At 37.8% G+C, this 27,067-nt stretch overlaps 1 protein-coding gene across 8 annotated transcripts in view; it reads left to right on the plus strand.

The window, feature by feature from the left end:
* Positions 1 to 27,067, plus strand: part of NCKAP5 (NCK associated protein 5) — a 1,138,328-nt gene that overhangs the window by 537,367 nt on the left and 573,894 nt on the right. For all 8 annotated transcript variants that reach the window (XM_069577706.1, XM_069577709.1, XM_069577704.1 and 5 more), the window contains one exon: positions 1,683 to 1,746. In XM_069577706.1, the coding sequence (XP_069433807.1) occupies positions 1,683 to 1,746 (64 nt within the window). The remainder of the gene's footprint in view (positions 1 to 1,682; positions 1,747 to 27,067) is intronic.

Raw genomic sequence — 27,067 nt, forward strand, 5'->3', positions numbered from 1 at the left:
ATTAAACCAGAAATCTGTCATAGTCTTGTTTCAATTCTCTGCTCCTGCTCTTCTGGACTTGGATCAGAAAACATGTATGGGCTCTTTGCCTGGCTAACCTCAAAAAGGGACACATGACCCCATCTCTTTCTGGCTTCTTCCCACCTACTTTGTTGCCATCTCACAGGTTATAAGCACAGGTCCTGCCCTTGGCTCCTAAAACTTTATCCCTCAAAAGTCTCCTGATTCTATGTTTCCTCCTACTAGTTTGTGTCTTTAGGTGTTAATTCAGAGAGAGAAATATTCCTACCACAAAGTCAGTCTACTTTGTGTGAAAGCGGAAGTGTTAGTTGCTAGCTGTGTCTGATTCTTTTGCGATCCCATGGACTATATCCTGCCAGGCTCCTCTGTCTATGAAATTCTACAGGCAAGAAAACTGGAGTGGGTAGCCATTCCTTTCTGCAGGGGATCTTCCAACCCAGGTATTGAACCTGGGTCTCCCATATTGTAGGCAGATTCTTTACCAAACGAGCCACCAGGGAAGCCCATAACCAAACTAAAATGCATGGCATCTTGACAGTCTTGAGCATTTCAAATACATAAATGGTTAGAGAAGGAGAAATCCTCACCCTGATCTTGGATTCAGGTTGCTTCCTTGCTGCTTGCATGTAGCTGATCCTGTGTAGAGGGAAAGCAGAGGGCTGAAATAGCTTTCAAATTGAAGGCAGCAGAGGATTTCAGGGAAGATCCTTGCTAGAGCTAAGACTTGAGAATTACTGGAAGAGTTCATTACCCCTACTTCGTCTATCAACTTTTTAAGAATAATTGAAAAGTTGGCCAAAATGAAGATATCTGTCACCTTACAAAAGTGTTTTTAAAATTTTAGTGACTCAGTGAAATCAGAATTCCAATTATAAAGGATACAAAGCTCTTAGAAACAGTTCCCTGTTGTGAATTTAAAAATACTTAAATAATCTGATTTTCAATTTCACATTTTCAGATTTCCTAGATCCTGAAAAATGATATGCAGAATTTTTAAGTAGGTTTTGAACTAAGGAAAACCTAAAATTTGGTTGTGATATTACTATTTACCAGCTGGGGGCTTCATATATTATTTAGCCTCTTAGCCTGATTTCTATATGTATGAAATGGAGATAATAAAGCCTGTTAATATTATAGAGTTGTTGTCAGTCTCATATGAAATCAGGTAAAATGGCCAGCACTGTTCCTGTTATGTATCAAGCCTGCCAAGGATTTTCTGTTTTTATTTCAAGAATGGTACCAGGTTACATTTTGTTTGCTTTTCAAATTCAATTATCTACATAGGGCAACAAAAGAAATAAAAATAATTAAAACTATTTATGAGCAGAGTTGATACAGAAAGGAAAACTGAAATATTTTAGCTATGGAACATTTATAAGTGATACATGCTCATGAAGTTAAAGGGAAGCTTTGAGTTGGGATATAGCATTTATTTGGCTATTACAAAAATCCAAGGCAAAATATCTCTTTCATGACACACAGTGAAAACAATGCACTTGTGACCAATCACTTTAAATATTTATAGAAAGTTTAGTGGAGGAAGTGAGCTAAACCAAGGAGGGGGTTTTCCTGGAGACGGCAAAAGGATGTTTCAAAGCCATGCCAGTGTCCCTCTGCCCTGAGAAGGATGGTCAGCTAATCATGTACTTTTGCTTCTCCAGGGAGAAGTTGGCTGTGGCCCGACTGCAGAGAGAAGTTGCCCAGAGAAGAAATGAGGGGGCCATGGTAAGTCCTGGATGGTCTGTCCCAATTCCCAACCTCCCTTCCGGAGGTCTCTGGCTTGAAAGGCATTTTGTCTCACTAAGGATTTCAAAGGAAAATATTTGCTTGCAGCAAACTGAATGCTACATTGGTAAATAATATGTTTATAATGGAGTTTAAACAGATCTGCCATTTGCTGAGAGAGCAGGAAATATTAAGTGGGAGGAATAACTCTTTGAGGGCTTTAAGGAGGATGTTAAAATGTTCAAAAGTTTGTTGGCATTATTTCCTGAAGGTCTATTAGATGCTTAGGCTTCCAGCTGGGAGCACAGTGCCCCTAAAGGATCAATCTCAGATTCTCAGATAAGGAGAGTGCAGTTTAATTCAAGCCTCTCAGTTCTACAAACCTGAACAACAACAACACAACAACAACAGAAAAAAACAAAAACCTCAGAAACAAAACAAAAGAACACTCAGATGGTTGCTAATGTAATTGTCTTTTACCCTCTTCTTTCTCTGAGCTGTTTGCGGTGTATTTTCCCTGTCCATTTCAGTATGTGCTACTTAGGAAACTGATGTTTCCTTGTGTTTTGAATTGTACTAAAAATCAATATAGGTGTTTTGGTCCAGGCAACTTCATTTTATAGACTTCTTTGCCAAAGTATCTGCCTGTGTGTCCTTCTATAATCAGAGACGACTGTCGGGGGACCTGGAAAATGGACTTATGTGGATTAACTGCTGCTGTTACCTCTGAGAAGAGAAATCTGACACCAGATTTTTTCCCCCCACTGATAGCAAAACAGTGGCATGTGTTCAATTTCTCAGCCAATGGTTTTTTAAAAAGAGAGAAGCCACACATTTTTAAACCCTGAAAGCTGCTTCCATTTGATTTCATGAGAGTTAATTGGCAATTCATTTGCTGAAAAAAGTAAGAAACTTATAAGCTGGCCTTGAATTTCTCTCCAGAGGGCAGGCAAAGGTCTGGAACAAGAGGCTGAATGTTCAGTGGGTTCTGGAAGTTTTGGTGGCCCTTGAACATACTTAGGGAGGTGATCACATTGCTTGCTCTGCTAGTGATCTCAAGGCAAAGAGAATCTTGACTGTTCAAACAATATGATCTCTGAACAATGATACAGGAAAAAGTTGGAGAAAATGGAAATTTAGTTACATGGTGAGTTGAAAATGTTCAATCTGGACTTACGCTGCATTGCACACCGTTTCTCAGCTAGGTCATTCTGTAATACTTCCATCTTTGTTCACGCTGGCTGCTGTTCAGCACTTCTTCAGCTATGTTCAAAGTAAAGGTGAAGCAGTGACAGCTTTTCTAGGACTGTTTCTTCATCTTTAAAATGAGGAGGTTGGGATTGTGCGATTCCGTTAGCTTAGTGAATCGTGTGAATGAGCATTTGCTCATGTGACGTTTTTATAATGAGAAGGTTTTTCTGGTATATTATTTAAGCTCATAAGATCAGACCCCTAAATAATTTATCTTTCTGAATCTGACAGTGGATGAACCTGGGTTGAAATCATCTCAGATAACTGTCTAGTTTTTTTTTTTTTTTAAATGAAGCCCGCTTTTAAAACATTATAGAGGTTATTGTTCAGTGTAGGAAATACCCAGAGAATCAGTTCAGTTCAGTCACTCACTTGTGTCCGACTCTTTGTGACCCCATGGACTGCAGCACGCCACGCTTCCCTGTCCATTACCAACTCCTGGAGCTTACTCAGACTCATGTCCATTGAGTCGGTGATGCCATCCAACCATCTCATCCTCTGTCATCCCCTTCTTCTCCTGCCTTCAATCTATCCCAGTATCAGGGTTTTTTCCAGTGAGTCAGTTCTTCGCATCAGGTGGCCAAAGTATTGGAGCTTCAGCATCAGTCCATCCAATGAATATTCAGGACTGATTTCCTTTAGAATTGACTGGTTTGATCTCCTTGCAGTCTGAGGGACTCTCAAGAGTCTTCTCCAACACCACAGTTCAAAAGCATCAGTTCTTCGGTGCTCAACTTTCTTTATAATCCAACTCTCACATCCATACATGACTACTGGAAAAATCATAGCTTTGACTAGCCGGGCCTTTGTTGGCAAAGTAATGTCTCTGCTTTTTAATATCCTGTCTAGATTGGTCATAGCTTTTCTTCCAAGGAGCAAGTGTCTTTTAATTTTAAGGCTTTAGTCACCATCTGCAGTGGTTTTGGAGCCCAACAAATAAAAGATCACTCTGATTGCTCAAAAGGCAACTTTGGAGAAATTACCTGTGATTTATTACTCTTATTTATATAATATTATTGAAAAATTACATTTATGTATTGATTGATGTAGCCAATAAGTTATGGAGCATCTAACCCTTATCCTACCCAGCTCTATATAGGCACTGGGGAAGTATTGGTGGGAAAACAAGCAAATAGGTACATATCTGAGAGCATACATTCTAGTGGTTGGAGAACAGCAGTTTGATGGAATTACTGATAGATGGTAGAAACTGCTATGAAAAAACATCAGGATAGAGGAAAGTAGCATGCCAGAGGATCAGTATGAGTGTTCTTAGTAGTGTATCACTGAAAAGTTAGCGTGTGAGCAACATTTGAGGAGAAAAAGGAGTGAACCATGATGGTATCTGCTGGGGGAGAATGTTCCTAGTGGGGAGGTGAGCAAGTACAAAGGCCTGGATTGCCTGAGGAACAGCATGGAGGAGCAGGGTGGCTAGAGGACAGTGAGGGAGAGGCTGATGGTAGAACAGGAATCAGAGAAGTGATGGAGGCAGAGGGGTACATCCTGAGCATTCCCAGAGATCCCCGGTTCATGCCCTGAGTGATGGGACCCATTGGCAGGCTTTGAGTGAGTGCCCTTATCCAATCTGATTTACTACTATTCATGTGATATTTCCCCCTTTCCATAGTTTGTCACATCTCGATGCTTTAAAGACACCTAAGCCCTGATTTTTATTAATGTTCTTTATTTCACTTTTTCTCACTATTTTCCCCCTCTCCTTACCCAGTCAACGCCCTCGAAGTTTTTGACTTAATTATATGCTTCAGCTTTTCTGCTCCTAGGATTCATTTATTTCTGAAGTCCTGATTCTCTCAGTATCTGACAGCTCCTAAAACCAGGCAGTTCTATTAATCCTCTAAATTTAATTCTTGCTGTTACAAGTCCAGAACTTTTGTCACTTTTGTAGCAGAAATGAAGACAGTTCATTACAGCCAGATCACCTTACATTTTTAAAGAATAATACTTACAGTATTTTGTGTTTTATCACATGAAAGGAAAAATGTTATGAAAAAAGTTACGTAAGTTGTATTTTCAAAAAATAGTATAATCAAGGGTGATAATTGTTTTTAAAATCATCAGTGAACCTCTAATAATTGAAGCAAACCTGTGAACTTGTTATAATGTAAAACATGCCCTTTTAAAAATTTGACTATGCAATAAATCTTTTTCCTTATGAGTTTTAAGGTAGTAACAAAGGCATCATTTTTGAGAGTTTGCTTTTATTTTTTAACACACTTTATTTTGGAATAATTTTAGACTTCCATGATGTTGCACACCTACAGACCCTTCAACCAGCTTTCTAGTGTTAATATTTACATGACTATAGGATAATGATCAAAACTGAGACATTAACACTGACATGTTACTACTAAGTTCCAGATTCTATTGGAATTTTACCAGTTTTTCCAATAATGTCCCCTTTCTGATTTAGGATTCATTTCAAGGTATTGCATTGCATGTATAAAGATTTCTTTCTGATGGCTGATTGACGCATATGTGGAAATCAGAGGAATATAAACATGGGAATAAGGCAGGTCTGGATTCAAAGTACAGTTCCACCACTAGTTAGCTATGTAACTTGGACATATTACTTTATGGGTTTTTAACAATTCTGTTTGTGCTTTTATTCTGTTAACTCAGGTCTTATTTGGCAATGCTATCTTTCATCATATTAGATACTTCCTGTTTGTTTCTTTGTTCTTTATTCATTCTTCCATACAATAAATATTGCCATTGTTTTCACACCTACCTTTCATTATTTTTTCACAAACTGCTATAAGGTCATGTTCCTCTTTATTTTGGGAAGTTGTGTTTCCGCCTGTGTTCCCTATCTCTGACTCAATTTATTGCCAGATTGATTCTGTCTGTAAGACTTTGATGTCATTTTCAGTTCAGTTCAGTTCAGTTGCTCAGTCATGTCCAACTCTTTGCGACCCCATGAATCGCAGTACGCCAGGCCTCCCTGTCCATCACCAACTCCCAAAATTCACTCAGACTCATATCCATCGAGTCAGTGATGCCATCCAGCCATCTCATCCTCGGTCGTCCCCTTCTCCTCCTGCCCCCAATCCCTCCCAGCATCAGTCTTTTCCAATGAGTCAACTCTTCGCATGAGGTGGCCAAAGTACTGGAGTTTCAGCTTCATTCCTTCCAAAGAAATCCCAGGGCTGATCTCCTTCAGAATGGACTGGTTGGATCTCCTTGCAGTCCAAGGGACTCTCAAGAGTCTTCTCCAACACCACAGTTCAAAAGCATCAATTCTTCGGCACTCAGCCTTCTTCACAGTGCAACTCTCACATCCATACATGACCACGGGAAAAACCATAGCCTTGACTAGACGGACCTTAGTCGGCAAAGGAGTGTCTCTGCTTTTGAATATGCTATCTAGGTTGGTCATCACTTTTCTTCCAAGGAGTAAGTGTCTTTTAATTTCATGGCTGCAATCACCATCTGCAGTGATTTTGGAGCCCCAAAAATAAAGTCTGACACTGTTTCCACTGTTTCCCTATCTATTTCCCATGAAGTGATGGGACCGGATGCCATGATCTTTGTTTTCTGAAAGTTGAGCTTTAAGCCAACTTTTTCACTCTCCTCTTTCACTTTCATCAAGAAGCTTTTTAGTTCCTCTTCACTTTGTGCCATAAGGGTGGTGTCATCAGCACATCTGAGGTTATTGATATTTCTCCCGGCAATCTTGATTCCAGCTTGTGTTTCTTCCAGTCCAGCGTTTCTCATGATGTACTCTGCATATAAGTTAAATAAGCAGGGTGACAATATACAGCCTTGATGTACTCCTTTTCCTATTTGGAAACAGTCTGTTGTTCCATGTCCAGTTCTAACTGTTGCTTCCTGACCTGCATACAGATTTCTCAAGAGGCAGGTTAGGTGGGCTGGTATTCCTATCTTTTTCAGAATTTTCCACAGTTGATTGTGATCCACACAGTCAAAGGCTTTGACATAGTCAATAAATCAGAAATAGATGTTTTTCTGGAGCTCTCTTGCTTTTTTGATAACCCAGGAGATGTTGGCAATTTGATCTCTGGTTCTTCTGCCTTTTCTAAAACCATCTTAAATGTTGTTACATGTAAGAAAGCTCTTTCCATTCCACGAGTTTAAAAATATTCATCCCATTCTCTTCTTGAATGTACATAGTGTTTATTTTTCTGTATGTAAATCTTTGCATATTCTAGGTGGAATTACATTGTTGTGAGGTAGGGATCAAAATGAGTGTTTTTCCAAATTAATTGTTCAGTAAATGATGTTGGGAAATGAAGCAGTATCTAACTTTTGCTATCATATTTATTATTTTCCAAATCCATTCTCAATCAATCTGTGTCAATTACTGGACCGCTTATTTTTTTATATTAACCTTAGTTTAGTCTTCAGTTCAGTTGCTCCGTCGTGTCCGACTCTCAGTGACCCCATCGACTGCAGCATGCCAGACCTCCCTGTCTATCACCACTTCTCGGAGTTTACTCAAACTCATGTCCATTGAATCAGTGATATCATCCAACCATCTCATCCTCTGTCATCCTCTTCTTCTCCCACCTTCAGTCTTTCCCAGCATCAGGGTCTTTTCCAGTAAGTCAGTTGTTTGCATCAGGTGGCCAAAGTATTGGAGTTTCAGCTTCAGTATCAGTCCTTCCAGTGAATAATCAGGACTGATTTCCTTTAGGATGGACTGGTTGGATCTTCTTGCAGTCCACGGGACTCTCAAGAATCTTCTCCAACACCACAGTTCAAAAGCATCAATTATCCGGCACTCAGCTTTCTCTATAGTCGAACTCCCACATCCATACATGACTACTGGAAAAACCATAGCCTCTACTGGAAAAACCATAGCCTTTACTAGATGGACCTTATACTAGCCTAAATTTTTTTTCTAAATTGTTTTTATTATTAGAAATTTGTAGTCTAATTTTTTATAAGTTGAGTTGTTGCTGATTAATTCTTTTCTCCAAGTTTATAAAAGATAATTTTATTTAGTGAATAACAACTCAGGTTCATGAGTTAAAAATAAGTGTTTGGATTTTTAAAAAATAGCAAAATTGTTTGTATTACATGCTTATGACAGAACAGTATCTTAAAGACTATTTCAAAATTACATGAGAAAAGCTTAACATGTTCACTTTTCTACATTTATGTTAAAAAGTTTTAAAAGAATATCTCTTCTGCCAATGAGTTTGTTTTTTTATTAATATCTGTAGAACACTAAAATTCTACCAAATATAATTTTTAAAATCCTTGGGTTAATTATGCAAAGTTATCAACACTGTATGGCTCCTTTTCATCCCATTGAGTAATTTCTAATTTGAGAAAAAGAAAAATACCAAGTTTTGATTACTCATCTCAAGACACTAAGGCAACATTGTATCCCCATTTACCCTGTTGCTCATTGCTTTTTCTTTCATCTAGATGGATATTCAAACACTGACTGGGTGTCCATTGTGTACCATCAGCTGAATTTGGAACCATATCCCCTTGTTTTTTGCATAATTAACATCTAAGGAATAACTATCAGTGATTAGGATATTTTCAGTCATCTCAGGAATTTGAGAAAAAATGAAAGTTGGAGGAGATAGGGATGTCAGAATCCTTGTATGGATGTGAGAGTTGGATTGTGAAGAAAGCTGAGTGCTGAAGAATTGATGCTTTTGAACTGTGGTGTTGGAGAAGACTCTTGAGAGTCCCTTGGACTGCAGTGAGATCCAACCAGTCCATTCTAAAGGAAATAGTCCTGGGTATTCTTTGGAATACCCTTCTTTGGAAGGACTAATGCTAAAGCTGAAACTCCAGTACTTTGGCCACCTCATGCGAAGAGTTGACTCATTGCAAAAGACTCTGATGCTAGGAGGGATTGGGGGCAGGATGAGAAGGGGACGACAGAGGATGAGATGGCTGGATGGCCTCACCGACTTGATGGACGTGAGTTTGAGTGAACTCCAGGAGTTGGTGATGGACAGGGAGGCCTGGCGTGCTGCAATTCATGGGGTCACAAAGAGTCGGACATGGCTGAGCGACTGAACCAAACTGATCCGAACATGGTTTTTGAGAGCTTTAGTCCTAGTCTTATTTTTAACATGTCGATTCCCTGCCCTCTACAGTGCATGAGTTTACTTTGCCTATTAGTTATTCACAGAGAGCCAAAAATCACAGTGTTAAATAACTGTGTCTTAAACAAGAAGAGATCCTTTCTTTAAAAAAAAAAACACTTTTTCTTTTATATTGGAATATAGCTGATTAACAATGTTGTGATAATTACAGGTGGATAGCAAAGGGACTCAGATGTGCATATACATGTATCCATTCTCCCCCCAAATCTCCTCCCATCCAGGCTGCCACATAACCCTGAGCAGGGAAGAGATAATTTCTTTTAATTTAAGAGACATATGTAAAAATAGGAACATTGCACACAACCCAGGTGAACAGTGCCTTGGTGAATGGCCAGGACTGCGACCAGTGTGTCTTTCATCTTTTCATGCCTACCCAGCTGTATTGTCTGGCTTCTGATAGACAAGAGGGCAGCCAAGAGTTTGGAAACCCAGAAGGAAGAGGGCCTGGAGCTGTAGTACTAAACATGTCAATTCCTGCTGCTAGATTTCTTGGGGTCAGTTGTTTGGTTTTGGTAGAATTAGAAGACTGCTGTTCACAACACAGTGGGTAATATAACTGATTTTCTAACTGCTAGTAGTCAAACAGCAGTGGGCTTTCCTGATAACTCAGTTGGTAAGGAATCTGCCTACAAAGCAGGAGATCCTGGTTTGATTCCTGGGTCAGGACAATCTGTTGGAGAAGGGATTGGCTACCCACTCCAGTATTCTTGGGCTTTCCTGGTGGCGTAGCTGGTAAAGAATCTGCCTGCAATGTGGAAGACCTGGGTTTGATTCCTGGGTTGAGCAGATCCCCTGGAGAAGGGAAAGACTACCCTCTCCAGTATTCTGGCCTGGGAATTCCATGGACTATATAGTCCATGGTGTTGCAAACAGTTGGAAACAACTGAGCGACTTTCACTTTCACTTCAGTAGTCAAACGAGAGGGGTTAGGATTATAGGCTGAATTAACTTTCTTGTATTTCTTTTCTTTTTTAGACAAAACTGACATACATCATTGTTATTAGTTTGAGGTATCCACCATAATGGTTCAATATATGAGTTTATCGGTTTCCCCTGCTGTCTGAAAGTAGATAATTCCTGTGAAATCCTTGGTAAGCTGAATGGTGTAAAACTAGAAGCAATTACCTTCTTTGTAATAGTGAAAGTCCTCTATGAATTTCTTTTGGTTGGCAAAAATGGTATAAATATATGTCTTTCATAAAAATGAAGTCATGCAAAGTAAACTTTCAAAAAGTGGTTTCTACCTATATATTGCAGTATGATCACCTCAATAAGTCTAGTTAATATTCATCATTACACAGTTATAAATTGTTTTCCTTGTGATGAAAACTTTTAAGGTATACTCTCATAGCAAGTATAAAATACAGTGTTATTAACTATAGTTGGTATGCAGTCTGTTACATCCTCAGGACTCATTCTAGAACTGGAGGTTTGCACCTTTTGGCCTCCTTTACCATTTGCCTACCCCTTCCCCTCTCCTTGCCTCTATTTTTGTATCTATGAGTCTTGCTTATTTGTTTTTTAGGATTCCACACATTTGTGTGGTATGTGTCATTCTCTGTCTGATTTCACTTAGTAGAATGCCCTCAGAGTCCATCCACATTGTTGTAAATGGCAACATTTCCTTCTTTTTATAACCAAATAGTATTCCATTATATGTATTATATACTACATTCTCTTTATCCATTCATCCATCAAAGGACACTTAGGTTGTTTACATGTCTTAGTTATTGTAAATAATGTGGAAATGAGCTTGATGGTACACTTGTTCTTTAAAGATAGTGATTTTATTTCCTTTGGATAAAAACCTAGAAGTGGATTTCCTGGTTCATATGGTAGTTCTATTTTTAATTTTTTAAGAAACCTCCATATTATTTTTCATAGAAGCTTTACCAGTTTACTCCCATCAATGGTACACAAGCCTTCCCTTTTCTCCACATCCTAGCCCAAACTTTTGTTTCTTATCTTTTCATTAATAGTCATTCTGAAGGGTGTGAGATGATATCTTATTGTGATTTTGATTTGCATCTGCCTGGTCATTATATCTACTACTGCAGGCAGGAATCCCTTAGGAGAAATGGAGTAGCCATCATGGTCAACAAGAGTCCGAAATGCAATACATGGGTGCAATCTCAAAAATGACAGAATGATCTCTGTTCATTTCCAAGGCAAACCATTCAGTATCACAGTAATCCAAGTCTATGCCCCAACCAGTAATGCTGAAGAAGCTGAAGTTGAACTGTTCTGTGAAGACCTACAAGACCTTTTAGAACTAACACCAAAAAAAGATGTCCTTTTCATTATAGGGGACTGGAATGCAAAAGTAGGAAGTCAAGAAACACCTGGAGTAACAGGCAAATTTGGCCTTGGAATACAGAATGAAACAGGGCAAAGGCTAATAGAGTTTTGCCAAGAAAATGCACTGGTCATAGCAAACACCCTCTTCCAACAACACAAAAGATGACTCTACACATGGACATCATCAGATGGTCAACACCGAAATCAGATTGATTATATTCTTTGTAGCCAAAGATGGAGAAGCTCTATACAGTCAGCAAAAACAAGACTGGGAGCTGACTGTGGCTCAGATCATGAACTCCTTATTGCCAAATTCAGACTTAAATTGAAGAAAGTAGGGAAAACCACTAGACCATTCAGGTATGACCTAAATCTAATCCCTTATGATTATACAGTGGAAGTGAGAAATAGATTTAAGGGACTAGATCTGATAGATAGAGTGCCTGATGAACTGTGGACGGAAGTTCCTGACATTATACAGGAGACAGGGATCAAGACCATCCCCATGGAAAAGAAATGCAAAAAAGCAAAATGACTGTCTGTGGAGGCCTTACAAAGAGCTGAGAAAAGAAGAAAAGCCAAAAGCAAAGGAGAAAAGGAAAGATAAAAGCATCTGAATGCAGAGTTCCAAAGAAAAGCAAGAAGAGATAAGAAAGCCTTCCTCAGAGATCAATGCAAAGGAATAGAGGAAAACAGTAGAATGAGAAAGACTAGAGATCTCGTCAAGAAAATTAGAGATACCAAGGGAACATTTCCTGCAAAGATGGGCTCGATAAAGGACATAAATGGTATGGACCTAGCAGAAGCAGAAGATATTAAGAAGACGTGGCAAGAATACACAGAAGAACTATACAAAAAAGATCTTCATAACCAAGATAATCATGATGGTGTGATCACTCAGCTAGAGCCAGACATCCTGGAATGTGCGGTCAAGTGGGCCTTAGAAAGCATCACTACGAACAAGCTAGTGGAGGTGATGGAATTCCAGTTGAGCTGTTTCAAATCCTGAAAGATCATGCTGTGAAAGTGCTGCATTCAATATGCCAGCAAATTTGGAAAACTCAGCAGTGGCCACAGGACTGGAAAAGGTCAGTTTTCATTCCAATCCCAAAGAAAGGCAATGCCAAAGAATGCTCAAATAAAGCAAATATCACAATAATGTGAATCACATGAAGTTTTTGGTTTCCCAGGGCATCTAAAAGTTATGTTTACACTGCACTGTAGTCTGTTAAGTGTGCAATAACATTATGTATACAAAAAGTACATGCTTTGATTAAAAATGCATTATTACTAAAATGTTTCCCATAATTTGATAACACAGAATTTCCACAGACCTTCTGTTTGTAAAAATCACAAGCATGAAGCACTATATAGTAAGCACTTAAAACAAGACGTGACTGTATTCAGATCCTCTGCCTATTTCTGAATTGGATTGTTTGTTTTGCTACTGATACATGTTACTTCTTTATGTATTTTGGATATTCACCCCTTAACATATATGACTGCAATTTTTTTCTTCCATTTAGTAGATTGCCTTTAATTCTGTTGATGGTTTCCTTTGCTGGGCAGAAGCTGTTTAGATTGATATAGTCCCCTTTGTTACTTTTTGCCTTGGTTGTCTTTGCCTTCTGTGTCAAACCCAAAAAAATCATTGCCAAGACTGATCTCAAGACACTGCCTAGGTTTTCTTCTAAGGGTTTTCTGGTTTCTGGTCTGTGTTCAAGTCTTTAATCCATTTTTGAGTTAATTTTTGTGGATAGAGTAAGATAGTGGTTCAGTTTCATCTTTTTGCATATTGCTGTCCAGTTTCCCCAACACCATTTATCAAAGAAACTGTTTTTTCCTCGTTGTATATTCTTGACTCCTTCATCATAAATTAGGTGACCATATACATGTGGCTATATTTCTATGCTCTCTATTCTGTTCCACTGAACTATGTATCTGTTTTTATGGCAGTACCATACCTTTTTGATTACTATAGCTTTGTAATATAGTTTGAAATCAGGGAACATGATGTATCCAGTTTTGTTCTTCTTTCTCAAGATTCCTTTGGTTATTCAGTTTAGTTGTGTGTGGTTTCATATGTGTTTTAGGATTGTTTGTTCTATTTCTTTGAAAAATGCCATTGGAATTTTGATGGAAATTGCATTGAATGTGTAGACTGCTTTGGGTAGTATGTACATTTTAACACTATCAACTCCTTCAAGCATGAGCACAGAATATATTTCCATTTATTTGTGTCTTCAATTTCTTTCATCAGTGTCTTAAAGTTAAATTTGGTTAAATATGTTCCTAGCTATTTTATTGGCTAAATTTGTTTCTAGGTATTTTACTCTATTTGATGAAATTATAAATTAGATTATTTTCTCAATTTATCTTTCTGATAGTTTGTTATTAATATGTAGAAATTAACTGATTTTGGAAAAACTTAGTTATAGTCTCATGAGAAGTTTTGACTTGTCTGTTTGTGTTAATATATTGATGTTAGCAGCCATCATGGCAGTTGAATTTAAAGTGTCATCCAAGAAAAGTGTCTTGGGCAATACATCATTCATATTGTTTATCACTAGCTAAAATATATCCATAATTTTGGAAAAAGAACCAGTTTTTTTTTTCTTTTTCACAGCCATAATTAAAGTTGAAAAATCAAGTAGACATGTCTTCCTAAGAGTATAGAACGGTAGGTGGCAAACTTTAGGACATGTTTCTGTATATGTGCTAAATTTTGGAAATAGGCCCTGCATATTATTGTGTTCATATATCTGTTCAACTTATCCAGCTGAGAATAAAATGAAGTACTTGCTTTCATAAAATTTATAATATACTTATTGCAGAAATACATCAATGTCATACTTTTCATGATATTTGTTCACAGTTACACCAGAAATCAATAACATCCCCTCAAAACTGCATATCTCTGAAAATTTTAGTAAAATATTGTAGATTATTCACTTAAAATTTTTTTGAAGTGGAGTTGATTTACAATATTGTGTTAGTTTTAGGTATACAACAAAGTGATTTAGTTATACATGCACATGCATATATATATATATACACAAATGTCTTTTCCACTTTTTAGAAAATAAATTATAAGAGAATTTAAAATATTTAAGCTGAATGAAAATGAAAACACTCTATATACACAAACTTTGGCAATATAATTAAATCAAAAGTTATGATGAGATGTTTACCTTTAAAGGTATATAATAGGAAAAAATTTTAAATTAATCATTTAATTCAAGAAGTAATCAGGAGTAATATACGGAAAGAGGAAATAAACAATGAAGTAAAAAACAGAAGCCAATGAAGTACAAAATGAAGAAATAGCAGAAAATTTTCAGCATCACTATCAGATATGCATAAAAATGATAAGATAATTGTACTTCTGACCACTGACTATTTGATATTAAGAATTACTGTGTGTATATATACATATATATGTGCATATACGTATATATGTAAACTTGAAATTGTGATTCTGTGTTTCAAAAGAGTTATGTTTAGAGAAACACACAGAAATATTTACCCTTAAAATGCTGTGATATCTGGGTTTACTTCAAAATAATGCTGGAAGTTGGAAACAGCTGAAGTTTAGATAAATTAAATTGGTCATATTTCAGAGAAAGATATATGCTATATAATATCAGTTATACATGGTATCTAAAAAATAAAACAAGCTGGTGAACAGAATAGAAACAGACTCACCAACACTGAGAACAAATTAGTGGCCAATTGGGAGAGGGAAGGAAGGAAGGGCAAGAGGGGTCGAGGATTAAGAGGTACAAACTACTATGCGTAAAATAAGTAAGCTAAAAGAATATAACTACAGCAAAGGGAATATATCCAATATTTTGTAATAAAGATAAATAGGGCATAACTGTTGAATCACTATGTTGCACACCTGAGACAGTATTTTAAGTCAACTATACCTCAAAAGTATGAATTGTTTTTAAAAATTGGCCATATTTGATAACTGTAGAAGTTTGAGTGTTGCTTCCCTGGTGGCTCAGACAGTTAAGAATCTGCCTGCAGTGTGGGAGATGCAGGTTCAGTCCCTGGGCTGGAAAGATCCCCTGGAGGAGGGCACAGCAATGGAGGGCACTCCATTATTCTTGCCTAGAGAATCCCCATGGACAGAGAAGCCTGGCAGGCTACAGTCCATGGGGTCGCAAAGAGTTAGACATGTCTGAGCGGCTAAGCACAGCACAGAACATACTTTTACAAATGTTTAAAACTTTTCATGATAAAAGTTTTTAACCATGCCCACCCCTCCACCCCCCGGAAAACTGCCAGGTCTAATGATTTTAGAGTTCAACCAAACCTGGAGTGAAAGAGATAATATTTTATACAGATTGATGTGAAGAAGATGAAGAAAATATCCCCAACTCACTGTTTACAAAAATAAAAGCTAAACTTTTCTGTTGAGAAGTTATATGTTTACCAAAAAATTGCAAACATATTAACAGAGATTTCCAATATGTCTCATAGCCAGTTTCCCAACTTTTAACCTCTTATATTAATATGGTACATTTGTCACAGCTAAGGAACAGTGTTGATTTGTCATTAGTAACTTACGTCCATTCATTATTCCTATTTCCATAGTTTTACCTAATGTCCTTGTTTCATGATCCTATCCAGAATTCATATGACATTTACTCACCTTGCCTCCTTATGCTCTTCTTGGCTGTGGCAGATTCTCAGACTTCCCTTGGTTTTGCTGATGTTGACAGTTTTGAGGAGTCCTGGTTAGCTGCTTTGGGAGATTTGTCTCAAGGAGATTTATCTGCTGTTTTTCTTATAGTTAGATGGGGATAGATTTGATGGGGTATTTAAAAGGCAGGTTAAAGTGCCGTTTTTATCACATTGTATCAAGATTGCGTATTAGCTGCATAACTTACCTTTATTTTGGTGAACCTCTGTCAGGTGGCTCAGGTAGTGTCTGTCAGGTTTGCACTGTGAAGTTTCTCTCCCAACCCCCGCTTCTGTACTGTTCCCCTTGAAAGAAGGTCACTCTTTATGGTCCACGCTTAGAGTGTGCTGTTGTATTCCTCCTCCTGAGGGTGGAGTATTTTTGTAATCCTTCCACATGGGAGACTCGTCTGTTCTTTGCTGTTTATTTGGTCAGTCATTTATATTACTATGAATGCATCGGTATCTGCGTTTATACTTTGGGTTGTGAACCAACATAAACTACATAATTTTGTTGGTATTTTGTTCACCATTGTCCATAAGCAGCCCTTTCAGTTGGTTCTCTTGTTGCTCTGACACACTGTCATCATTGGTTTTGTTTATTTTCCTGTCCTTTCCTTTCTTTTCTGTGTGTGTGTGTGCACACACATGCATGCTCAGTAGGTTAGTTGTGTCTGACTCTTTGTGACCCCATGGACTGCAGTCTACCAGGCTCCTGTGTCCATGGAATTTTCCAGGCAAAAATACTGGAGTGAATACTGGAGTGGGCTACTGCTTTACTCCTCCAAGTGATCTTCTGGACCCAGGGATTGAGCCTGCATCTCTTGCATCTCCTGCATTGGCAGATGGATTCTTTACCACTGCACTTTCTTACTTTTTTGGTTTTACAAGGAGCTTCAGGCTCGTATTGTATATTTCCTGCCACAGTCTTCAAATCAGCTATTTATCTAACGAGCACTGGTTTTATTTGAAGGACAAGGGTATTTGAAACCAAGATCTGGTTGCTAGGTGTCAACTCACTTTTCTGAGGCTTATTTAAAATGGGGTTTATTCCAGAAATGCAGTGATTTCTTAACATTAGAAGATCAATTAAAATAATCACAGCTATAGATTAAATACGGAGAACAAAGCCTCGACACATACAAAATAAAACATTTGATAAAATTCAATAGCAATTCACAGTAATTTTTAAAAATGTAGTCACCAAGAACAAAAGGATGTTTTCTTAAGTTGACAAAAGGTACTCAAAGAAGATCTTCAGTGAGAATTGTACTTAAAGGTGAAAAACTGGAAGTGTTCCTTTTAAAAACTATAACCAGACCAGGATTCTTCCAGTCATCACGGCTGTTTGTTTTTACACTTCTGGACCTAACTGACATATGAAATTAAGGGATATATGGGTTAGGAAGAAAGCACAGTTTTTATTATTTGTAAATAACTGTCTAAGTAGAAAATCCAGGAGATTCTTTAGACACACTTTTAGAAGTTTACTGAATATTAAAAAGTTTGCTGAATATTACAAAAAGTTTGCTGAATATTACAAAGTTTGCTGAATATTACAAAAGTGAATAGAAATCCTGCATTTCCATTGTTGTTATTGTGTTGTTCAGTTGTGTTTGACTTTGTGTGTCCCCATGGATGTGCTAGGCTCCTCTGTCCTCCACTGTCTCCCAGAATTTTCTCAAATTCATATCCATTGAGTCAGTGATGCTGTCTAACCATTACACCCTCTGCTGCCCTCTTCTCCTTTTGTTGTCAATCTTCCCCAGCATCAGAGTCTTTTCCAATAAGTTGGCTCTTTGCATCAGGTGGCCAGAGTATTGGAACTTCAACTTCATCATTAGTCCTTCCAGTGAATATTCAGGATTGTTTTCCTTTAGGATTGACTGGTTTGATCTATCCATTATCAACTCTTAAAGTAATTTTAAGGAACAGTATAGTTTTTTTAAAGGACATTTAGGAATAAATCTAAAAAGGAAGGAATATGTGAGATATTAATGGAGAAATGAAGTATTAAAAAAGGGACAAAGGTTGGTGGAGAGATGTATCATAGATACATGATGTACTCTGCATATAAGTTAAGTAAGCAGGTGATGGATGGATTCATTATCTTGATCTCATATAATGTGTACATGTATCAAATGTATGTGTCTAGTTTCTCAGTCATGTCCAGCTCTTTGTGACCCCATGGACTATAGCCCACCTGGCTTCTCCATCCATGGGGATTTTTCAGGCAAGAATACCAGAATGGGTTGCCATGCATTCTTCCAGGGGATCTTCCAGGAGATTTTGCCAACCCAGGGATCAAACCCAGTCTCCCAGATTGCAGGCAGATTCTTTACCAGCTGAGCTACCAGGGAAGCCCATATCAAATGTGTATGTATGACAAATCATCACATTGTACAGATTAAACAGATATTGATTAATCCTCAGTGAAGTTGCAAAAATTACAAAAATAAAAATAAATTGAAAAAATAAAGCTGTAATAACCATCAGCAGAGAAGATAGGAGAAATCAGAAGAAAATATTAGACTTCTCAGATTATTAGAAAATATACATTGTTTTTTTATGATCAGGGCATGGTTAAGTCATGTCTCTGCATGACACCTTGCATGTCACATGCAGGGCCATAAACTGTGAAGGTAAATGATGGAGAAATGATATGGACCTAACAGAAGCAGAAGATATTAAGAAGAGGTGACAAGAATACACAGAAGAACTATATAAAAAAGATCTTCGCTACCCAGATAATCCCTCACACTCACCTAGAGTGTGATGGTGTGATCACTCACACTCACCTAGAGCCAGACATCCTGGAATGTGAAGTCAAGTGGGCCTTAGGAAGCATCATTATGAACAAAGCTAGTGGAGGTGTTGGAATTCCAGTTGAGCTATTTCAAATCCTGAAAGATGATGCTGTGAAAGTGCTGTACTCAATATGCCAGGAAATTTGGAAAACTCAGCAGTGGCCACAGGACTGGAAAAGGTCAGTTTTCATTCCAGTCCCAAAGAAAGGCAATGCCAAAGAATGCTCAAACTACTGCGAAATTGTACTCATCTCACACGCTAGTAAAGTAATACTCAAAATTCTCCAAGCCAGGCTTCAGCAATACATGAACCATGACTTCCAGATGTTCAAGCTGGTTTTAGAAAAGGCAGAGGAACCAGAGATGAAATTGCCAATATCTGCTGGATCATGGAAAAAGCAAGAGAGTTCCAGAAAAAAGTCTATTTCTGCTTTATTGACTATGCCAAAGCCTTTGACTGTGTGGATCACAATAAACTGTGGAAAATTCTGAAAGAGATGGGAGTACCAGACCACCTGACCTGCCTCTTGAGAAACTTGTATGCAGGTCAGGAAGCAACAGTTAAGACTGGACATGAAACAACAGACTGGTTCCAAATAGGAAAAGGAGTATGTCAAGGCTGTATATTGTCACTCTGCTTATTTAACTTATATGCAGAGTACATCATGAGAAACTCTGGGCTGGAGGAAGCACAAGCTGGAATCAAGATTGCTGGGAGAAATATCAATAACTTCAGATATGCAGATGACACCACCCTTATGGCAGAAAGTGAAGAAGAACTAAAAAGCCTCTTGATGAAAGTGAAAGAGGAGAGTGAAGTTGGCTCAAAGCTCAAAACTCAGAAAACTAAGATCATGGCATCTGGTCCCATCCCTTCATGGGAAATAGATGGGGAAACAGTAGAAAGAGTGTCAGACTTTATTTTTTTGAGCTCCAAAATCACTGCAGATGGTGATTGCAGTCATGAAATTAAAAGATACTTACACCTTGGAAGGAAAGTTATGACCAACCTAGATACCATATTAAAAAGCAGAGACATTACTTTGTCGACAAAGGTCCATCTAGTCAAGGTTTTTCCAGTGGTCGTGTATGGATGTGAGAGTTGGAGTATAAAGAAAGCTGAGCACTGAAGAACTGATGCTTTTGAACTGTGGTATTGGAGACTTTTGAGAGTCCTTTGGACTACAAGGAGATCCAACTAGTCCATCCGAAAGGAGATCAGTCCTGAGTGTTCATTGCAAGGACTGATGTTGAAGCTGAAATTCCAATACTTTGGCCACCTGAGCAAAGAGCTGACTCATTTGAAAAGGCCCTGATGCTGGGAAAGATTGAAGGCAGGAGGGGAAGGGGATGACAGAGGATGAGACGGTTGCATGGCATCACGGACTCAATGGACATGAGTAAACTCCAGGAGTTGGTGATGGGGTTGCAAAGAGTCAAACATGACTGAGCAACTGAACTGAAATGAACTGATAACTTACACATTTGTTTTTGTTTAGAGGCTAAAGCTGTGTCCTACTCTTTGTGATTCCATGGGGCTAAAGCCCATCAGGCTCCTCTGTCCATGGGATTTCTGAGGCAAGAATTCTAGAGTGGGTTTCCATTGTTTTCTCCAGTAGATTACGTAGCTATGTTTTAAAAGTTGGATCAGTCTAGAGCCTCTAAGATTTTCCTAGAACTCTTTCAAGTTGAAATAGTGTTCCCTGAAGAAGGGTATATTCTTATTCATCTGTTCACCTCTTGCTAACCAGGTGTAGCCCACAGAAGAGTTAGGTGAAAATCTCCATTTTCCTTTTAATGCAAGTTTGATACTGGAGATAGATACAGTATTCTATCAGGAGGCTCATGAACTATTCCGAGTGTGTTCCATTTTCAAATAAGGTAGGACTTTTAGAAGACTACGTACTTACATGCAGAGTCCCTTTGCCTCTGGGTTCTGTATTTGAAAAGGGTACAGGGAGGTACAGGACACCATGAAACATGGTGCTCCCCCTTCTTTTACTTAAAAAATTTGAAGTGAAATTCACATATAGTGAAGTGCATATATCATAATTCTCCAATTTGATACATTTGTGTATATATATTCCCCTGTAAAAGCAACACTCCATATATGAATATTGAAAATATAGAATATTTTAAAAAAGATTCCTTCTTAACCTTTCTCCATCACCTCCCTCCCCCCTCCACTGCCAAGTTCTGCAGAAACAACCATTGATGCACCTCAGATAATCCATATATTGTTTGCCTCTTCCTGAATTTTATATACATGCTTTCAGAGAGTATGTATTCTTTTGTGTCTGGCTTCTTTCCTTCAATGTAATGTTTTTGAGATTCTTCATATATTGTCTGTTTTAGTTTTTCAGGTTTTCCTGATTATTTTCTTCAACTGTTGAGTAGTATTCCATTGTATGAATTTCATACTTTGTTTATCCAGTTTCCTTTTGACAGATATATGGTTTATTTTTACTTGGTCTATTAAAAATAAGGCAGCTATGAAATTCTTATATAGTTCTTCTTATGGACCTGTCAGCCCATTATCAAATACATGATTTCAGATGCTTTCTCCAATTCTGCTAGGTTCTTTCACTTTCTTTGTGCACACTGCCCTTTAAAACACAACTTTTTTTTTTTTTAATAACTCTAATTTATTTCCTTTTTCTCTTTTGTCACCTTTGGTGTCTTACCTAAGAAGGTCTTGCCTAACCCAAGGCCATGAAGATTTCCTTCTAAGAGTTTCATAGTTCTAGCTCTTACATTTATGTCTGTGTTCCACTTTGACATTTTTTTGGTTTGTGTTGTTTGAGGAAGGGGTCTAGCTTAATTCTTTTACGTGTGGCTATCCTGCCGTCATAGCATCATTTGTTGAAAAGATTGTTCTATCCCACATTGAATTGTCTTGCACTCTTGTTAAAAATCATTAGAGATGAATGTGGAGTTTTGTTTTTGGACTTCCATTTCTTTTTTTATATCTTTTAAATAATATCTTTATTAACATATAATTCATATACAATGAAATTTACTCTTTTAAAGTGTACAACTCAGTGTTTTAGATTGTCCAGATATCATCCCTATCTGAATTTTGTAAAAAAAAAAATTATTGGGATATAATTGACCAACCTAGATAGCATATTCAAAAGCAGAGACATCACTTTGCTGACTAAGGTCCATCTAGTCAAGGCTATGGTTTTTCCAGTAGTCATGTATGGATGTGAGAGTTGGACTGTGAAGAAGGCTGAGCACTGAAGAGTTGATGCTTTTGAACTGTGGTGTTGGAGAAGACTCTTGAGAGTCCCTTGGACTGCAAGGAGATCCACCCAGTCCATTCTGAAGGAGATCAGCCCTGGGATTTCTTTGGAAGGAATTATGCTAAAGCTGAAGCTCCAGTACTTTGGCCACCTCATGCGAAGAGTTGACTCATTGGAAAAGACTCTGATGCTGGGAGGGATTGGGGGCAGGAGGAGAAGGGGACGACCGAGGATGAGATGGCTGGATGGCATCACGGACTTGATGGATATGAATCTGAGTGAACTCCGGGAGTTGGTGATGGACAGGGAGGCCTGGCGAGCTGTGATTCATGGGGTCGCAAAGAGTCGGACACGACTGAGCGACTGAACTGAACTGAACTGATTTACAATATTTGTTAGTTTCCGGTTTCATCCCCCAAAGAAACCCTATACCGATTAGCGTGGACTTTTCAGTTCTGTTGTACTGATCTATATGTCTATCCTTCTGCCAGAACAATGCTGTCTGAATTACTGGAGTAGTCAAGTAATACAAGAGCTGTGGTGTAGTATAAATTTCGAAATTGGGAATTGTGCATCCTCCAACTCATTCTTCTTTTTCAAGATTGCTTTGATTAGTTTAGGCCTTTTGCATTTTGATGTAAACTTTAGGATCAATTTGTTAAATTTTGCAAAAAAAAAAAGAAAGCACCTGGGATTTTAAAAGGGATTATATTGAATTTGTCAGATTAGTTTTGCTGGCTATGAACTTCTTATGAATGAGTCTAGGGTATGTACTCTTATCATGTCTAGATTCTCTCAGGATATGCTTTTGAGAGTCATTCATGTCTTTGTATGTAGTAACAGTTCATTCCTTTACATTGGTGAGTAGTAGTTCATTGTGTAAACGCATCCATTTTGTTTATCCTCCCGTTGTATACTTTTGGGTAGTTTCTAGTTTTCAGATATTATGAAGAAGCTACTCTGTACATTCATGTGCCATTCGTTATTATGGGCATATGCTTTTATTTGTCTTGAATAAATATGTAGGAGTGGAAATGTTGTACGTTAGGATAGATGCATATATATTTAATTTTGTAAGAAATTGCCACTGTGTTTTCCAAAGTAGTTGTTCTATTTTGTATTTCCACCCAGTGATATTTGAGAGTTTTGGTCCACTGATATCCTTGCCAATATTTGGAATTGTTAGTCTTTTGAATTTTAGCTCTTGTAATGAATATGTGGTGGTTTCTCATTTTGTTTTGTTTTTTTTTCTCTTTTTTGACTGAAGTACACTTGATTTACAATATTATGTTTCAGGTATACAGCATAGTGATTCAATATTTTTGGTTTATATTCCATTTAAAGTTGCTGTAAAATAATGGCTGTATTTCTCTGTGATGTACAATATATCCTTGTTGCTTATTTATTTTATAGTAATGCATAGTAGTGGAGAAGGAAATGGCAGCCTGCTCCATTATTCTTGCCTGGAGAATCCTGTGGCTAGAGGAGCCTGGTGGGCTGCTGTCCATAGGGTCGCACAGAGTTGGACACGACTAAGGCGACTTAGCATGCATGCATTCATTGGAGAAGGAAATGGCAACCCACTCCAGTATTCTTGCCTGGAGAATCCCAGGGACGGAGGAGCCTGGTGGGCTGCCGTCTATGGAGTCACACGGAGTCAGACATGCCTGAAGCGACTTAGCAGCAGCAGCAGCAGCAATGCATAGTGGCTTATCTGTCTTAATCTTATACCCATATCTTGCCCCTCCCTCATCCCTTCTCGTCACTAGTAACCACTAGTTTATTCTCTATATCTGTCAGTCTGTTTCTGTTTTGTTATTATTTTTGTTTGGTTTTAGATTCCACATGTAAGTGATATCATACAGAATTTATCTTTTTCTGATTTGTTTTACTAAGCATAATACTCCCTAGGTCCATCCACATTGCTGCAAATTGAAAATTTTCATTGCTTTTTATGGCTTAGTAATATTCCATTGTATAATATACCACATTGTCTTTATCTGTTCATCCATCCCTGGACACTTCGGTTGTTTCCAAATTTGGCTGTTGTAAATAATGCTGCTATAAATATTGAAGTGCTTGTATCTTTTTGAATTAGTATTTTCATTTTCTTTGGGTATATCCCCAGGAGTGGAATGGCTGGATCATATGGTAGTTCTACTCTTAGTTTTTTAAGGAACCTCTATACTGTTTTCCAAAGTGATTGCACCAGTTTACCTTTCCACAGACAATGTACAGTGGTTTCCTAAAGGAAGAAGTAAATTGTCGCTATTTGCAGATGACATAGAAAACCCTTAAGTCTCCACCAACAAACTATTAGAACAAATAAATGAATTCAATAAAGCTGAGGGATACAAAATTAATATAATGTAATCTATTGGTTTTCTTTACATCAGGAAACTATCAGAAAGAGAAAGCAAGAAAGCAGTTATGTTTAAAGAATAAAATAACTAGGAATAAATTTAACCAAAGAGGTGAAAAATTCATTGTGATTTTATCTGCATTTCCTTGATGATGAAAGATGTGGAGAACTTTTCATCTACCTATTGTTCATTTATGTCTGTTCAATTCTTTTGTCTAATTGAGAGAAGTAACTAGTTTTCTTAATGAGTTGCATTATATATTTTGAATACAGGTCTCTTGTCAAAGTATGTGTTGCAGATTTTCCATTGTTGGTTTGCCTAATCATTTTGAATAATGTTGTCTTTTGATAAGCAGAGACATTTTAATATTGATGAAATTGTGTTTAATTTTTCACAATTAGTGCTGTCTGTGTTCTGAAAGTCTCAGCCTACCCTATATTGACAAAAATATTATTTCCTCCAGAGCTTTCTTTTTTATGCTTAGATCCATGATGCACTGACCCTTAATTCTTTTCTGTGGTGTGAGTTAGGTGTTAAGATTTGTTTTTAAAAATATAGATATCTACATGTTTTGTTATCATTTTTTGTAATGACTTTACTTCCTTTATTGAATTGCTTTGTTGCCTTTGCTGGATGTCATTTGACTCTATATGTACAGATTTCCTCCTGAATTCACTTTGGTTGTTTGTATACATTTCTCTGTCCTTTGCAAATACTGCATTGCCTGAATGTGGTGAATTTGTAGTAAGCTTAAAAATAGTACAGTGCAACTCTTTCAACTTTGTTTTTCTGCTACTACCAGGCGCTAGGGAAGGAGAGAAAGAGAAACAGAAAACAACTAAATACTTCCCCTCCTGCCCTGTATACTCTCTTATTCTTATGGACCCCCTTTCCTGTTCCATAGGCCAGAAAGAGAGCTATTCCTGGAGTCCTTTCTGTCTACACCTGCTGTGTACTTCTGAGTTTTGGGGGCTGTCACTGAGTCCAGGCCAAGTGGTATCAGAGGGGAAAAATAGTAAACTGACTACGTTCAGTAAAACTTCTGATCTCCTTCTCCAATATACCCTTCACTTTTCAGAGTCCTTTGATAATAGTTCTGTGCATCCAGGGTTTATATTTGCATTAAATGAGAGAGGTGCTGGAGTAGTCTTGCTCCATCTTTGCTGTAAGCAGAACCAAGGGATTTTTAGGTCAGAATTAACACCTTCCCTTCATCTTGGCTTAGACCCTGAGCAATTCAGGGGCCTTGGAGATTTCCTTTGCTTTATTCTAACTGCCAGTATTTGAAAACATGGCTCACCTCAGATGTCTTGCCCTGCAGCCCAGCTGATAGCATTTTGAGTCACTGGGAAGAGATCTTTGCCTCCTTGTGGTACTCTTAGCTTTTCCATGCCTTCCATGTTATCCTCTACTCTTCTTCTCTGCCCTTAGCCTTAGAGGGCTGTTGTATATTCAGTGAGGGTTTGGAGTGCCTATGTGCGTCTTAGTTCTCTTGCTTTTAGTCACAGTTTAGGAAACCCTGTACATACCTTCCTCAGGGTATCTCTTTCCCAGCTGTCTATGGTCCTTCACCAGCAGATAGCTGTCATGTTTATTTAGTACTTGTTGAAAGCCAAGACTGTATCAAGGGCTTTCTGTGCTGTGCCCTTATCTTTAGTATTTCTGCTGCTCACATAATTCAGGGGAATTCTCTCCCAACTCTCTTCATCTGACCCAGTACTTACAGGTGGTGTTTCAGTGAAGAGTCACAACAAAAAGTTGACAGGTGGTATGTCAGTCCCTAGGGGCTTCTAGGGTTTCTGAAAAAACACACCAGCACACTCAACCTTTAACATTTTGTAAAAAGTTTGTCTGGTTTCTCCTAATTCCCATAAGTGGCAAGCTTCTCCTCTGTCATCGTCCAGGGTAAAAGCAGTCATGGGTCTCTTCATTGCTTGGAGTAGGAGCTCATCAGTTTCTGGGTTTTAGTTCATTTATGTTTCTCAATATCTTTAGTTCTCCAATGGGGTTGAAAATTTATAACCTTGATTTCTATGATTCAGGAAGCTCAGTGAACCTCAATAAGACAATTTCAAAGATATTTATGCCCAGGTACATCAGATTTGTTTTCAATTTTATGGTAGAAACAATATTATCTTGTGATTTTCTCTAAACTAAGCTGTTTGACATTTTAGAAATTACTTTCTGGTACCATTTGTTGAACAGACATCCTTTCTGTATTGAATTGCCTTGTAAAGTTATAAAAATAAATTCTGTTTTCCTAATTATCTTTAAAGTTTAATGTCAAAACTTCTGATTTTCATGATACTTCCAAGGCACTTATAAAGATGCCATGATGAGGTCCCCTTTCAACTGTAGTTATCTTGGGTTTCAGTGCTGATTAATTCTCACCATCACTTTAACCAATTTTCAGTGGCCCAAAACAAGAAAAATATTCTCTTGAGTATCTATAGGGAATTTTCATCCAAATGTTTTTTCTAGTGATTGATAGTGATTTAAATAGAGACAGCAAGCCTTATAGAAGCTTTTAACCTCACTGTGTTCTGATTTTGTAC

Source organism: Ovis canadensis, chromosome 2 (genome assembly GCF_042477335.2).
Source record: "Ovis canadensis isolate MfBH-ARS-UI-01 breed Bighorn chromosome 2, ARS-UI_OviCan_v2, whole genome shotgun sequence".
Classification (NCBI taxonomy): Eukaryota; Metazoa; Chordata; class Mammalia; order Artiodactyla; family Bovidae; genus Ovis; species Ovis canadensis.